General features: G+C 37.0%; 3 protein-coding genes and 1 non-coding gene across 4 annotated transcripts; 1 reads left to right on the forward strand and 3 right to left on the reverse strand.

Moving 5' to 3' along the window:
* Nucleotides 1–4883: 4883 nt before the first annotated feature.
* Nucleotides 4884–4971, reverse strand: P175DRAFT_0t14. Its single transcript has one exon. It is a non-coding gene; the product is annotated as a tRNA-Pro (tRNA).
* Nucleotides 4972–5593: 622 nt separating this feature from the next.
* On the reverse strand, nt 5594–6748 carry P175DRAFT_0498502 (GMF family protein). Its single transcript, XM_040896517.1, has 4 exons — nt 6618–6748; nt 6428–6530; nt 6164–6294; nt 5594–6084 (listed from the first exon to the last, which is right to left on the reverse strand). Exons 1-4 carry the CDS (start codon nt 6618–6620, stop codon nt 5893–5895), a joined length of 429 nt encoding a protein of 142 aa, XP_040756776.1. The 5' UTR covers nt 6621–6748; the 3' UTR covers nt 5594–5892.
* A 282-nt stretch (nt 6749–7030) lies between these two features.
* Nucleotides 7031–8415, forward strand: P175DRAFT_0498505 (flavin adenine dinucleotide pyrophosphatase). Its single transcript, XM_040896518.1, has 2 exons — nt 7031–7444; nt 7570–8415. Exons 1-2 carry the CDS (start codon nt 7377–7379, stop codon nt 8195–8197), a joined length of 696 nt encoding a protein of 231 aa, XP_040756777.1. The 5' UTR covers nt 7031–7376; the 3' UTR covers nt 8198–8415.
* A 639-nt stretch (nt 8416–9054) lies between these two features.
* On the reverse strand, nt 9055–10620 carry P175DRAFT_077439 (Ras family protein). The gene is made up of 4 exons (XM_040901095.1): nt 10339–10620; nt 10061–10175; nt 9721–9996; nt 9055–9646 (listed from the first exon to the last, which is right to left on the reverse strand). The coding sequence occupies exons 1-4, from the start codon at nt 10348–10350 to the stop codon at nt 9408–9410; spliced, it is 642 nt and encodes a 213-aa protein (XP_040756778.1). The 5' UTR covers nt 10351–10620; the 3' UTR covers nt 9055–9407.
* Between the last annotated feature and the right edge of the window lie 5074 nt (nt 10621–15694).

The raw sequence follows: 15694 nt of genomic DNA on the forward strand, positions 1-15694 counted from the left end.
AGTTTTCCTGCTATTTAAGTATGTCTCTAGCATGCCAGGTATTTCTTACTAGTATTATTCTAAATTTAACTTATATAGGTATCCTTATATTATATTTCCTAAAGTAAGTCTTGTAAAGTAGTTAATAATATTCTATAGGCTTGCTTATTACTAGCTACCCTTTATACTAGTATTTTTTAGGTTAAAAGTTCTAGATCTTTTAATTATATAATTAGGGTTTTTTAGGGAGCTATTATCTTATTCCTACTTTAATTATTTTATAAACTTCCTAGCTTTACCTAAAGTATAAGTAAAAGTTCCTTAACTATATTTTATTAGGCAGGTTTATAATTCTTTTACCTTAAAGGTATATTAGCTAGGTTAAGGCTATTAGGCTAATATTTAATCTAGAAATTATATACTACTAGGAGCTTGGCCTATCTAGTCTAGTATTAATTTAGAGTTTTAGTAATATAGAAATATTTTAGATTTATATAATCTATTTATATATATATTATATATAGGTTACCTTTAAAATAGTAGTACTATACCTTAAAGTATTTTATTATAGCTAGTAATTCTTAATTATAAGTTTTATACTTTCTCTTTATTTTAATTAACTTTCTTAAGTAGAAGACTATAGGTTATTAAGTAATATATTATATTTTTATAGATTAGGTACTATTATATTATATTAGAATTCTTATAATTATAAAATCTAATATATTAGTTACTAGAAGTATCTCTTATTCTAGATTAAAATACTATAGTATTAGGGATCTAGAGAATGCCTGCTTTAGTACTTTAAAAGTACTTTAATTATTCTCTATTATCTTAAAGGGGCCATTCTTTCTCCCCTTTACTATCTCCTTTAGTATATTACTTAATAGGGTAGTAATTTTAGAGTACTAGTAAATAAATCTTTAAAAATATTCTATAAATCCTAGAAATACTTAAATATTATAAAACAAGTATAATTCTAGCTAGTTACCTATAATATATACTTACTTAGGATCTATTTAGATTCCTTTAATTCCTATAATAAAGTTAAGGAAATATACTTCCTTCTAGTAAAAGCTATACTTTAAAAATTTTATATAGAGATTATATTTCTAGAGATATAATAATACTTTACTAATATAGTATTTATACTCTTTCTTTATTTATAAGTAGATTAGGATATTATCTAAATATATTATATAAAATTTATCTAAGATTCCCTTTATTACTTTATTAATATATACTTAAAAGATAGCTAGGGTATTATATAATTTAAAAGGTATAATTAAATATTTATAATATCTATATCTTATATAAAATACTATTTTCTACTTATTACCCTAATAAATATAAATCTAGTAATAGGTATCTTATAAATCTAGTTTAGTAAATTATTTAGCTCTAACTAGTTAGTTTATTAGTTTATTAATTTATAGAAAGGAATATTAATTCTTAATAATAATTATATTTAGGCCCCTATAATCTATATAAAGCTATAGTAATTTATTAGCCTTTTATATAAAAAGTACTAGCGTGCCTGCTATACTTATTAAGGGCTAGATCTATTTTTTTTCTAATATTTAATTAATATACTTCCTTAAAATTACTAACTCTATTCTTAATATATTATATAGCCAGCCTATTAGTAATACTATACTAGTAACTAATAATATATTATAACTAGCTTTTTTAGAGGAGAGTACCTCTACCTTTTTTTTTAAGAATATTAATTTCTATTCTTTATAATATTTAGGGAGAGCCCCTATTATATTACTATTATTATATAATTAGCTTAAGACTAGTATAATAAGTCCTTACCTTATTATATTCTTAAATTACTTAAGTAATTTAATTTTAATCTTTAACTTTTTTCCTTAGTAGTACTAGGTATTTACTGCTAAGAAAATATTAGGATTAATTAGACTTAGTTAATTATATTTTAGAATTAGTTAATATTCTTTTTTTTTTAAATTTATTATATAATATTCTATATTAAATTCTCTAGTTTTATTAAGGCTATCTATAATTTAACTTTTTATCTAGAATCTTATATAGCACAGTACTATTAAGTTATTAGTAAAATATATAGATTACTCTATTTTTATCTTATTAAAGTTTATTCCTTCTTTAGCTAAGAAATAGTAGAAAATAAAGTCCTTATTTATTCTAGTATTTATAAGCACTCTTATTATAATCTATTTATTACCTACCTAGATAGCTATAGTAATTAGAAGGGGTCCTGCTAGTACCTCTTTATCTTATTAGAGTACTAGGAATTCTAGAGTATTTAATTATTATTAATTCTAGTTCTTTAATTCTCCTGCCCCCTTAATACCTTCTCTATGCTAGGGGTATTTCCTTATAATATAATTAGTTTAATTATACTAGTAATATTAGCCTTTCTTTTATTAGTTCTAGTAATTCTGCTACTCCTTCTTTAATTCTTTCTGCTAGAATTTATTTAGTTAGGGATTTATTACTTTATTATTATCTTTTTTTTTCTTCCTTAAGTTATCCTTTAATATATAAGACCCTAGGGATTAGTTTAATTATATCTTATTTAGTTTTTTTTACTTTTCTTATTTCTAAAGTTTCTTATACCTTATCCCTAGTTTAGTAACTTTAGCTAGATTTTATAATATTATTATATCCTACTAGATTTTCTTATGTAATTCTAGCCAGGCTATTTAGATAGCTAGCTAGCAGAGAAATTCTTTAAGATTAGCTTTAATTATTAGGATAAATTTCTCTATCTAGGTTATTAGGGTTTATATACTCTATTATAGTCCTTATCTTATATATAGGAGCTAGTAAGCTATTATTTATCTATAGTCTCTCTCTAGTTCTAGAAAGTTCTACAAGAATTTAGTAAACTTTATATAAGTAAGTCTTTTAGAATTTACTCTATATTTAGAGTATTATACCTACTTTATATTATTTTTTAGGTAATCTATAATATAATAAACTTTAATTATATTACTTTTATAAAGTTTCCCCTACAACCTAAAGTAGTCTTAGAGATTTTTTAGGAAGATACTAAGTTTCTTTAGGTTTCATACCTTAAAGAACTTAGATTTAGGCATCTTCTCCCTACCTATCTATATAGCTTGCACCATGTATTAGGCCATATACTATAGTTTATTATTTTCTATTAACTTAATAGGTTAGTACTAGAGAGTTACTAGTACTATTAAACCTTCCTTAATAATAGTTTCTAAAATTATAATTATAGATTTTATAGAGTTTAGATTTACTACTTCTTAAAAAAAAGAGTAGATAGTCCTTCTTATACTTATTATATTACTTTACTTAGTTAAAAAAGTACTTTAAATTATAAGTATCTTATTAATAAGGTACTTGAGTATAGATAGTATTAATAAAGGAAGCAAAGCTATATAGAGTATAAGGATAATAAAAAGATATTAGAAGTAATAAAATAAAGTACTTGCCTCTTAATACTTCAGGGATTATTATATTACTATTTATATTGCCTAGTTAAGTTACTAGCGCAGCGCAGGTGACTCGAATATTGCTGTTCTCCTGATTACCCTTGGTTACTGGGTATGTGGTTCGGCATGTGGTTCGGCATGTGGTTGCATGTCACGTGGTCGCCGTGACATAATATATTTATCTTATTTAACTTATTTACTATAGCTACTTAATATTAGGATCTTCAGCCCTCTCTCTACTACTTATAGTAAGAATCTTAAGGACTTTCTATATAAATTAATAGGCCTTAATTATATTATTAAATAGGACTTCTTCTATTTTTTCTAACTAGCCTAGAAATAGGCCTTATTAATAAAAAATATTCTTTTTTTATAGCAAACTATAGGAATATAGCTATTAAATCTAGAAATAATTCTAATTTAATTTAATAAATAAAATAACTCTAAGTCCTCCTTAAGTAATTTCTTATACTCTATCTTATAAGTAGAGAACTAGTAGAAGATTAAGAAGCTTTTAAATTAAGTTATTACTAATATATATAATAAAAATACTAAAAAGTTAAGCTTAATAATATATTATCTTTCTATAGAGAATATTATCCTAAAATTATATTATTAAGGCCTTAAATTAGCCCTCTAGAATAAGAAAAAAAAATATTAATATAGGAAACTCTTATAGTTTAAGCTTATAATTCCTAAAAATAATAGTATAATTTTTTACTCTCCTTAAAAGATTTAGCAGGCTTGTAATCTTTAAATATAGAAGGATAAAGTTATATAACTTACTAAGATATTAAAGGAGCAAGAGAAGGTCTATTAATAGCTTGCTAAAGAAGAGAAATAATACTTACTTAAAGAATAAAAGAGAAATTAAGTATTCTAGTAAGAATTATAGCTACTAGAGGCAGAATAAAAGAAATAATAAAAGAAAGATACTTGCCTAGTAAAGAAGATAGATTACTAGCTTTAAAATAACTTCTAATAAGTAAAGAAGTCTCTAAAAAAGGTCTCTAAAGCTTTATACTAGTAAAAATCTATAAAAACTAGACTAATAATACTTATAGAAGTCCTAAAGGCCCCTCTAATAGTAAATTATCAAGGCTATAAGATCTGGCTCCTATAGTACTTTTAGATTAATTAAAAACTATATATAGAGTCCTAATAATGACTATATTTATTTACTAAAAGATCACGTGATAATAATAATTATATATAGTTGAATTGCTTCATATTTAATATTGCTGGTGGTGGTGAAATCAGGCGTCAGGTGGGACCGGGCGTCAGGTGATCACCGACTGTAACCTGACAGTGGATGAAAGAAAGCAAAAAATCAAACAAATTGGTATCGCGAATTGCAAACAAATCAAACAAATATGACTGACAATATCTATCTAGATAGTTTATATACATATATATAGTTGAACAATTATAAAAAATTTAAACAAAAAAAAGGACGGCCTGAACTGGGAATCGAACCCAGGACCTCGTCGAGTCAAGATGTTTTGAACCCGAACGACGAATCATACCTCTAGACCATCCAGGCGGTCGTTGAAAACTTTCATATCTATTTAATTCTATAACGTATTTCCTATTATTTCTGTAAGTTTTTTTTCTCCATTAGATTTTAATGGCATTATTCTTTCTCCCGAGGGATTTATATAGGGGGTTGTACTTTATTCGACCCTTTGGGCCTGTCTTCTTCAAAGAAAATATCCATGGTATGGTATAGCACTGGTCAATACGTGCAAAAGATGCTTTACAGAGGATATTTACTTCCGAAGTAAGCATCCTTCTGTGTGGATATTAAAACACTCAAACCAGAGCAATAATTAGCTTATATTACCAGGGAACCTACTGGCCTGGGTATTTCGCATTATCTGATAAGATTGATGGATGAATAGTGAAAGCCGATACACAGGTCCATTCACCAACCCTACTGCAACTATATGATCTACACCATGCAAAGCCCGGCCACCAAAAGGAGCCTGGTTCTGCTAGGCAGCTGGGATGAGTTTGATATTATGGTGAGAATAAATCTTGCTACCTGGTCAGTTGTCATAATATATGTATGGGTAGGGTTTCTTTATCACCTGAGGATCTTGACCGAACCATTAGCCGGGCTGGGTTTATACAAAGCCTATTGTTCTACAACAAAGAGAAGCATGTGGTCATCTAATAATTGCGTGCTCTAGCTAGGGAGAAGTTTATCTTGGGGATCAAGCCTAAATAAAGCAGAATATTGCTCGATGCATTCCCCCATTCAAATACACTAGCACAGTGTATAGGTTACGTCAAGTGGGAAGCGCAATGGTCATCCAAACTACAACGCCGTCCTGTCACTAAAATTATCTGCCATAAACTGCACGCTGGGATATATAAGTATGTGTGTGTGTGTGTGTGTGTGTTTGATCACTGCCGCGAAATACCACCCAAAAAAAGGAAGAAAAACTTGACGAAGCTTAAACTACTCTGCACCCTTGAGTCGCGACTCGATGGATATGATATCATCCTCCTGCTCGACCTCAATCACACGGTTGACCTCGGCTGTATTTCGCATAAGTTCTACGGCGCCAGCGTATGTCATTCGCATTGTTGGGTTGCAGTTCTCGGGGAGCCAGTATAGGAGGACGTAGGGGACTGCGAGACGACCGGAGGCCTGTGCATTAGTTGATTAGCTATCTTGATGTCCGAACATATATAATTTACTCCAGAGGGTTCAGGAAGGGAAACTATACCATGGTCAAAGGATAGCTGAGGAGGATGAATCGGGGAGATGAATCGGGGAGCTCATCCGCTAGGTCCTCCATTTTCGTGTAGACTTCGCCATCTTCTGCTCGGATTTCCTGGCTCTTGCTATCGATGATGTCTGCGAAATCCATTATCAGCACTCTACTTCATAACGAAATAAGTGGATTCAAGCAAAGTAGCCTTCCGATGGCTGCGGCGATGTAACAAGGGTGGTGGGCGGTACTGGAGCGTCATGACAGGGCGGACCATACAGATTACGGCCTGGGGATCCTTTGCGCGCGAGGTTCCCAAGCGGAACTTGCGTAGCTTCTCTTTCGTCTCCGGGGAGAAGGCGTATAATCGCGACTCGGAAGACTGTAATTGCTCGACCGAAAAAGAAAAGAGGCGCTGTTAGCGGAATAATCCTCCCGAGTGAGTGTTGTGGGCGCGGGGCAGACTCACCATCTTGTCTGTTGCTCAGGACAAGTATATAAAACAAAGTCGAACTAAAAAAAGGAGAGAGAAAAAAAAATTCAAGGCTCCTCTGTGTAAGATAGATATAATACACGGCCACAGCAAAATCAGAAAGTGCGTTGGTCGCGAGTTGATAGTTAGTTGCAAAAGTGCGCGGAGTACGTAGTTCCAAGTTGACACCAAGACCCCCCACCCGCTCGCTGCTCATGTCATGCGTCCAGACAGAAAAGCACATCGCCGATAATTTGGCGGGTAATTGATTCGTTCTATTCTTTCTCTTTTTTTTTTTTTTTCCCGCCCCCTCCCTCTCTTTCCTTCTCAATTCTCTCTCCATGTTAACTCGACTCACCCAGATTTCTCGACATCTCTCAAGACCGTCGACGAATCTCCCACTTACTACCCCCGTTCTTTCCTCACCCCCGGTTTCACCCCTGTCGCGTGGGCTCACACCCAAGATGACATCATCCACGGTTCCTAAAAGCATCCACACGGCGGCGGCATTGATCATTGGTGACGAGGTGCTTGGTGGAAAGGTATGCTATGTGATCGAATTAAATCACCTGCCCTCGTTTCTGTTCTCCGGAAGCTCCTGGTCTGGGTGAACCCGTCGGATGGAGACTGACCGAGTGATGTCGCTTGACTTTATAGACGGTCGATACAAACTCTGCCTTCTTTGCAAAGTACTGTTTTTCCCTCGGAATCCAGCTGAAGCGCGTGGAAGTAATTGCCGATGATGAGGACGAGATCATGGAAGCTGTGAGGCGCATGAGCAACAACTACGACTTCGTCGTGACTAGTGGAGGCATTGGGCCAACGTCCGTACACCACCCTGTTTGACTACACAATCTACTCTCCCGACCGACGGACACGTATCTTCATGTCCTGGGTTTTCGGTTAAATTGATTATCAAGTGCCACACGCTAACGGTTTACGAACATAGCCATGATGATATCACGTACGAATCGATAGCCAAGGCCTTCGGACTAAAACTCAAGCTCCATGATGCTGCCTTTGAGCGTATGAAGAAACTGTCGAAGCCGCACCCAATGCAGCCCGCCTTCGACTGGGATACCCCTTCCCCAGCACTAACCGCGAAACTACGCATGGTCGAAATCCCACACGACGACGCCCTACCGATAGAACAACAGGCTGTCTTTGTTGCAGATGACTTGTGGGTGCCGATTGCTGTGGTCAATGGCAACGTGCATATTCTCCCCGGCGTCCCGCGCCTATTCGAGAAACTTCTCGAACACCTAAAGCCCTTTTTGCTTCCTCGGTTGGTCAACCCTGAGGGCAAGGGTATCTACCGCTACCTCTTTAGCACCCCCCTTCCAGAGAGTGCAGTCGCACCATACCTTACGGATCTTGCGGCGCGGACTGCCTCGCGCGGAATTAAGGTCGGTAGCTATCCTCGCTGGGAGAAGAAGCGTAATACCGTAACACTGGTAGGAACGGATAAGGAGCTCATGGACTCCCTTATTGCGGAAGTTGAGGAGAACGTGAAGGGAAAGAAGGTGTTGCAAGAGGATGAGATGGATTCTCTCTCTGATGCGGAGGGGAGCAACTAAAGTGGGATGGATATATATCACTTCTACCATCGTCTTGTAAATCACATGGACCCGTATTTAGAGTTTTGAAAATGCTTACTTCCTCTGTTTGGGATGTATTTTGATGTAGGGATATCTCACAGCACGGTTCGATGGATTGTCTCAAGCTCATGATCTCGGAATTGACCAAGCAGATATAGGAGTGGACGACCAAGGTCCACAAAACAGCTCTGACCCAAGTAGGGTGGAGAGTATACTTACTGCGCATGCTTTCCACGAAGTTGGTATCGTATTAAAAAAAAAAAAAAAAAAAAAAAAAAAAAGGTAAAATTGACGTAGATAAGGATAAGGACAACATGGCCTATATGTAGGAAAACCAAATGCTGGGACAAAAAAAAAAACAAAACAAAGGGGTGATTGTTCAAAATCCCCAAGGAATGTAAACAGATAACAGTGAAAGGTAGGCAAGCAAGTAAACCAGTTCAAAACCGAGTCCGTGCTTGTTGAGCGTAGATAACGTAGCATATCCCTGTCGGCTCAGCAGTATCCGGAGCTAAAGCCAGAGCTATATGAATCGAGTTAAAGGGCGTTCTGAATGAAGCGGTTTTGCAAGTGATAGATGAAGATCCAGACCGATGCGAGTAGTTAAAAGGCTTGGGACAAATAATGAGAAAGTCAGAATTCTGGAAGGTCTCTGCAGAGGGATATCAACGAGTATAGCGGCAGCGGTAGATGATAATGACGACGACAATGATGAAGGGGGAGGGGGAAAAAGACATAGGAAAATAGTGAGACGAATTGCAAACAAGCCTTGGGGATCCAAATGCGAAGCGTGACGATAGCATGTACCTATATAGATAATCGCACAGATCTATTGACACGTCCGTACCTCGTAGTCCGACGAGGAATCATAAATCTTTCCAAAATAAATAAATAAATAAATAAAATAAAATATTAAATCAAACAGAGGAACAAAGGGGGAATCGAACGTTCATGGAGAAGATGACGGCATGATGGTGAAAGCAGACATCATCCGATAGCGAGCCTCGTATGGTATAAAAGTCACAATCCACAACGCGTCGACAAGCGCCACACACTCCGCTCCGAGGCAGTGGTCTTTTTCCTGTCGCTAATCTCTCTTTAGTCGGGGGGCTTCTTATTTATGTGAAATATTTCTTTTCGTTTCTCAACTTGCGTGTTTGCATCCTTTTAAAACCCAGCGCCTGCCCAATTACATAACAATACATTTCCCGCAGCAACCGGCGCTCTCACCAGGCTCGCTGACATCCATCTTGCCTTCTGGTGCGCGGGCACCGAATGCTCCGGAGCCGGACGGGTAGGAGGACATTTCCTTGTTATATCGGCGAATCTCACGGACGAGATCGTAGAATGCGTTCTCAACGTTGATGCGAGACTTTGCGGATGTTTCGATGAACTTGCAGCCGAATTGTCGTGCCAGGGCCTCACCCTCTATAGGGGAAAAAGAAGGATACCATTAGGACGGGCTTCGGAAAGGACGGGGTGATAGCGGGAAAGGAACTTACCTTGCTCTGTGACCGCCCTTTCCTTTTCCAAATCGCACTTGTTGCCAACGACAATTATGGGGAAGTAATCCTTGTCCTTCACTCGGAGAATTTGTTGCTGAAATGTCATGATCTCTTCGAATGATTGCCGGGATGTTATCGAGTAAACCAAGAGGAAACCTTCGCCGGTTCGCATATATTGTTCACGCATGGCCGAATATTCCTCCTGGCCAGCGGTATCTAGGACGTCCAATAGAGCCACTTCATCGTCGATGACGCACTGCTTACGGTATGAATCTGTTCGAGGACAAGGTTATGGTAAGCTACACGATCAGAGGCGGTTCCGGGTCGACGCGCGTACCTTCAATTGTCGGATCATATTCATCCACGAAATGGCTCTGAATCAATTGAATTGTCAAGCAAGACTTTCCGACACCACCACCACCAACAACCACCAGTTTGTATTCTCGTAGAAACTATTATTGAGATCATCGTAAGCCATCTGTTTTGCTCTTCCGGACGGCGGAGACCTTGGAAGGTCGGTTCCAGAGGCAGACATTGGGGGAATCGGGGGAGGAAGGGGGGAAAGGAGGCTGGCCAGGCAGAGGAGAGTGTGAAACCGGCAATGAATAAGCATACCTTTGAAGCCATCCTGGAGGATTCTATCTGAGGATCTACCTTTGTGGAAGGGAAGGGGGTTCGAGACGGTGATCGAAGCTATCCCAACGGTGACAGCGGGTCGAGGGAGCAGCAGCACAAATTTCTTTTGCAGAAGGGTTAAGAGTCGGGGCCCAGCAAGTCGGGAGTTTCGCGCGAAAACAGGATGCGCCTAGGAGACAAGTCCACAGCAACGGCGGGTCTAGTGACTAGGCCAAGCTTAAAGAAGCAGATGGGGAATCAGGGGGTTCGTGGAACTTTGCAGGCGGCGTAATTGGAGGTGAGAGCCCGGAAAGAATACTGAGTGTCCTTGGTGTCGTGGAGGAATCTGCAGGGCGGTTTTCCTCCCCCGAAGGATATTTGACTTTCAATAGATAATAATAAGAATAAGTGATAAAGAAGGTTAAACTAGAGGAGCTTCTTCGAGAACCTGGATGGAATTAGGGGGAGAAGGAGAAGAAGAGGAAGAAAGAACGGAGTGGAGAAGGGGAGAGGGGAAAGGGGATGATGGATGGATGGGATGATTAAGGAGAGTTAAATTGAAAGCAATGTAATAATAAATGGAGGTGGGGATAGGAGAAAAAGGCTACTTTTGAAGATTAGTAGAATAGATTGGTCGGGAAAAGGGTTAAATGAAATCGGGCAAAAAAAAAAAAAAAAGGTTGCGAGAGGAGGAAGAAGAGGGTTTGAATATAATTGAAATGACAACTGGTTATAGAGGATTATATCTTATTATGATGTTGGTAATAATAATAATAATAATATGATTGATTATCTGGTCATAAAAGGGGAAATTGGCCAACTTTCGCGATGGGGCCCGTGGGTATTACAAGATGGGGACGTGGCAGTAAAGACACGTATCTCGATTTCTTTCTAGATCGATTCTGGTGGAATGATCGTTTTAGTGGATGTATTTCTTTCTATCACCAGAAAAAAAGGGCCTGACTGGATCATTGGCTCTTCGTTGTGATCGATGAAAAGTTCCCCCCTCCTCTTCTCTAGAGAAAAAAAAATCCTCTCCCCTCAACAAATGAAAAAAAGCAATGAGGGCGCGCATGCACTGCACTCTGTACGGGTAGAAAAGAAGCCTGGAAAAAGGGGCCATCCACTCATTCCCCTCCAAATTTGGTATTATTAGGGTTTGCACCTGCAGTTCTGCATTAAACATTGATTCTTTCCTGCTCCTGCGGAACTTGCAGATGAGATGAGGAACATCTGGCAATCCAATGCAATGTTGTTTTGTTTGTTCCTCTCATACGGAGTATGTATAGCTTCGGAGTCCTTCTTATTACCCGACAGACATTCTTATTATCCATACTCCGGTGGGTTTGATTGATTATTATCATTTTTTTTAATTGCCCAGCCTTCCGTACCCAATCTTAGCATAAAAACGGTCTATGTCAGGGAGTACAATGCTACGATCTTCTAGACTGGCCAGCAAGTGGTGGACCCCTTTAATTTATCCTTGATAGATGGTTTTCCTCCCGGTCAATCAAATGCTTAGGAGTGTTTCATTGGACAGAGTCCATCAAGTCCTCTGCAATGTGTTTTCTTTCGGCGCGCGTCCGGTTGAGCTTACCCGTGGAGATGAAGAATGCCTTCCCCGGCAGGAGTGGCAGGCAGATACAGCAAAAGGGTGAATTATACACGTCTCATAGACCGTTTTCTTCCGTGCGAGAGTGCGGAACAGAGAAATCCTTCAGCCTTAGTGTAGGGCAGCGGGAATGTCGTGACTGGGGGGGGGAAGTGACAGCTCCAATGACAATGAATGTATAAGCGGCACTTACATCATTGAACCAGGGAGGAATAACGGGGTGTCGAGTTTTGTTTTGGATATCTCGATTCTCAAATCGCAATGCTTGTACGGAGTAACCAATCTCTTAGGATGGGAGTTAGAGAGTCTAGGTTTTGAAAGAACTTGTTTGTACGCACTACCGTAGTCAATTATAACTGTTTTATGGTGAATTAAATGTATGTATATAGAATTTCTCGCAATTTACCTCCTACTCGTGTGGTCTAGATTACAGCCCGGGCTTTCAAGCAAAAATCAATGTCATTGTCCAGGTGAAGGCGAATTCCTTCTTTGGAATCTATACATACATACATACATACATACATACATACTAGATATCCAACGCCGTCTCTTGTCTCGCTCGTACTTGGTTTAATCCTTGCTTTAAGTTGCATCATTGCACATCGCAGTGCCCCGTTCATTCGTGGATTCTAGGGTTCTTGCAAGTACGGGGTACGTATCATCCATATCTCTATACTTTGGAAATATCTCCGTCTAATTTCCGTCTCTATCTTGGGTTGCGGGAAGTAAGTCGACCAATGCTGTGGTCCTTCATACTGTGTCCTCCGTTACGAGCACGACCCTACTGACTCTGCATAGATCATCTTCCGGCCCTTGCAACATGAGCAGCGAGGATTCCCGAGATTTTTAGCCTTACACTATCCAGAACGAATGACACAGGAAGAAGAAAGAAAAAAAAAAAAAAAAAAAAAAAAAAAAGGCAATCCTCCCGCCCTTCTAGATAGGTACTCGATTCAGACTCCTGGATCTAGCTAGGTAATTCGAAGGAGCATCGTCGCATCCACCTAATAAAAACCCTGCGGGGTATATATAATTATATATATACTAGTAGGACGGAGTATCCGTAGCTAACTGCTGTACTCTACCTATAACTATAGGCCTTTCCGCGCCTTACGGAGAACTAGTAGAAGTTCCGAGTAAGTCAGTAGCAGGAGGTCCTCCAGCTGTATGTCTCGCAAACCTTACCTGGATTTTCCCTCGAGGTACAGTATTAATCACAGGAAATACGGAGGAGACTGATTGATTGATTTACCAGTCACACATGCCCCTGTGTCCATGTGTTGGATCAAGGAGGCGCCGTCTTAGTAGCTCTAACCGCCCCTTCCGACCTAGTCTCCAGGGTCGCGCCTTGCGCGCCCCCGACAGCTCAACACTTAGGACAGCTCAATACTTAGTTTTTTAAAATTTCAACTATCCTACTTCAAATCTATTTTATTTAATTACTATCATATCAGAAGACTATTATAAAGTTAAAAAACAAATTAAGGATGCTATAAATGCCTTATACTTTTAAAAAAAACCTAATATCTCTAAAATTACACGAGATTTTAATATGTCAAGGTACCGCCTTAGAGCACGCTAGAGGGGTTATAGAACTTGATCTTAGTAATAACTACTAACTATAAAGTTATCTCTAGCTTAGGATTTCACTATTTATTAATATATTAATACTCTAGATAATCTAGGAGTCTACCCATAGCCTTAAATAATTATAAATTATATAAATTCTATCTTATAATCCTCCTATAAAGACCTAGAAACCCAACCACTTAAAGTTAGTAAAAAATAGTTTAACTAATAGCTTTCACAGAATCCTAGATATATAAGAAAGCAGGTAAGAGTCATGGAATTAGATAGGAAGAAAATAGAAGATAGAGATCTTATCTCTACCTAGTTTACTTATCTAAAATATATTCTTTTTACTAGGGGTATCCTACCTGAAGATATATAGAATTTTAATAAAACTAGCTTTTAAATTAAAGTTAGAAAGAATTATTAAATTATCTAGTATATAAAGAAATACTAAAGGGCCTATATTTTTTCTAATTCTAATTAGGAATATATAACTATAGTTGAAGTAGTTAATACTATTAGATATACTATAGAACTACTTATTTTATTAAGTAATAAGTATATCCTAAAGGGCTGGTTTAATTAATTAGAACCTGGATATTATATTAGGGTTAGTAATATAGGTTATCTAAATAATAAGCTTGCCTATTAATAGATATAAATATTTAACTAGTATATAAAATCCTATATAAAAGGTAAATATTAACTTCTTATTTATAATAGTTTTAGATCTTATATAACCTTTAAATTTATTAATTTCTATAAAAAGAATAATATTATTATCTTCTTCTTACTACCTTATACAAGTCATATTCTTTAATCTCTTAATATTAGGGTATTTCATGCCTATAAGTATTAGCATGCTGAAGCAGTTACTAATGCAGAATATTCTGGAGGTGGAAAATTTACTAAGGTTGAATTTTTTTATGCCCTTCATATAATTCAAAAAAAAACCTTTAAAAGGCGTACAATTACCTATAGCTTTTAAAATACTGGAATTATGCCTTTTTAACCTCAAGAAGTTCTACAATTACTACCTGAAAGACCTTCTACTCAACCAACTACTTCTAGTAATTCTGGATCCTTTCATTCCTTTAGAAGTACTCCTAAGACTGCTAAATGCTTTGAATTCTATGCACAACATCTTCCCCAAGCAGAGGAATATGGATATAGCCTTGAAGAGAAGTTAAATAGCTTTATTAAAGGTAGTGTTGCACAGGCCCATCTAGCAGAATCATTAAAGGATGAATTACGACATTATACCCGGGCAGAACAGGCCCGCCGTGAGTGTGCAAAGGCTTCAAGATCCTGTCTATAGCAAGGAGGCACTGTATCTAGTCAAAATTTGGCTAAAATGAAGTGGTTGGAAAAGAATTATAATATAGAGAAGGAATTATCTAAATTATAAAGGTAATAGTCAAAGGTCATGCAAGAACTTATTACCTATGCCTTGAATTAGGGAATTATTTTAAAGAGATATTAGAAGTCTAGGAAGATATAGGAGGTATAAAGGTTTATTTATATCTATTTTATATTAGAATATCTTTTAATTTGGGTATACTAGATTATTTTGAAATTGAAGCTATACAAAACTGAGCATTGAGCTGTCCTGAGCGTTGAGCTGTCGGGGGCGGTTAATATATGTAGGTACCTACTAGGTAGGTGCCTAAGGTGCCTAACTATATTAAATTTGTTTACTTATTTACTCCTGCTCCGTACTAGATAGCATTGGGGAATAATTTAATTAAAAAAAAAATAATAAAAAAAATAACCTAATGTATGGAGCTCTCGTGTAAACTCGAACTTGAACTGAAATGTTGATCTCCGCCCTTCTTTAGGCAAAGTCCCGGAAGTTTGAATCCCTGGTCCTTGCGGTGCGTGGCCTTTATTTCGTGGTTCCGGGTGGAATTAATCAGGTTTCGCATCCACAGTTGGATTGTTGTTCCTGAAACAGATCAACTGTTTCCCTGAGATCCTAGAAATTGGACTTGATGATGTCGTACTCGGATGAATTGGAGTGGTGAGCTAGAAGGAATCCTGGTTGTATTATCTGCTTGGCGTTTTCATACGTAGGCATAAGGCTGATGAGATGGGAAAAATGGATCTCCATCCATATATATATATATATATATATACATGCCCTTCGATTCCCTTGTTCTCTCTCTACCATTA

This window comes from Aspergillus ochraceoroseus (genome assembly GCF_002846915.1).
Source record: "Aspergillus ochraceoroseus IBT 24754 chromosome Unknown P175scaffold_1, whole genome shotgun sequence".
In the NCBI taxonomy this organism is placed as follows: Eukaryota; Fungi; Ascomycota; class Eurotiomycetes; order Eurotiales; family Aspergillaceae; genus Aspergillus; species Aspergillus ochraceoroseus.

What these genes read in the sequence shown, in the direction of transcription:
- P175DRAFT_0498502 (XM_040896517.1), bottom strand. An exon ending in GGATCCCCAGGCCGTAATCT is followed by an intron (nt 6,295 to 6,427) that starts GTATGGTCCGCC and finishes TGGATTTCGCAG; the next exon opens with ACATCATCGATAGCAAGAGC. An exon ending in TCAGCTATCCTTTGACCATG is followed by an intron (nt 6,085 to 6,163) that starts GTATAGTTTCCC and finishes ACTAATGCACAG; the next exon opens with GCCTCCGGTCGTCTCGCAGT.
- P175DRAFT_0498505 (XM_040896518.1), top strand. Translation starts at nt 7,377, where the DNA reads ATGGAAGCTGTGAGGCGCATGAGCAACAACTACGACTTCGTCGTGACT. An exon ending in AGTGGAGGCATTGGGCCAAC is followed by an intron (nt 7,445 to 7,569) that starts GTCCGTACACCA and finishes TTACGAACATAG; the next exon opens with CCATGATGATATCACGTACG.
- P175DRAFT_077439 (XM_040901095.1), bottom strand. An exon ending in ATATGATCCGACAATTGAAG is followed by an intron (nt 9,997 to 10,060) that starts GTACGCGCGTCG and finishes GTCCTCGAACAG; the next exon opens with ATTCATACCGTAAGCAGTGC. An exon ending in AAGGGCGGTCACAGAGCAAG is followed by an intron (nt 9,647 to 9,720) that starts GTAAGTTCCTTT and finishes TTTCCCCTATAG; the next exon opens with AGGGTGAGGCCCTGGCACGA.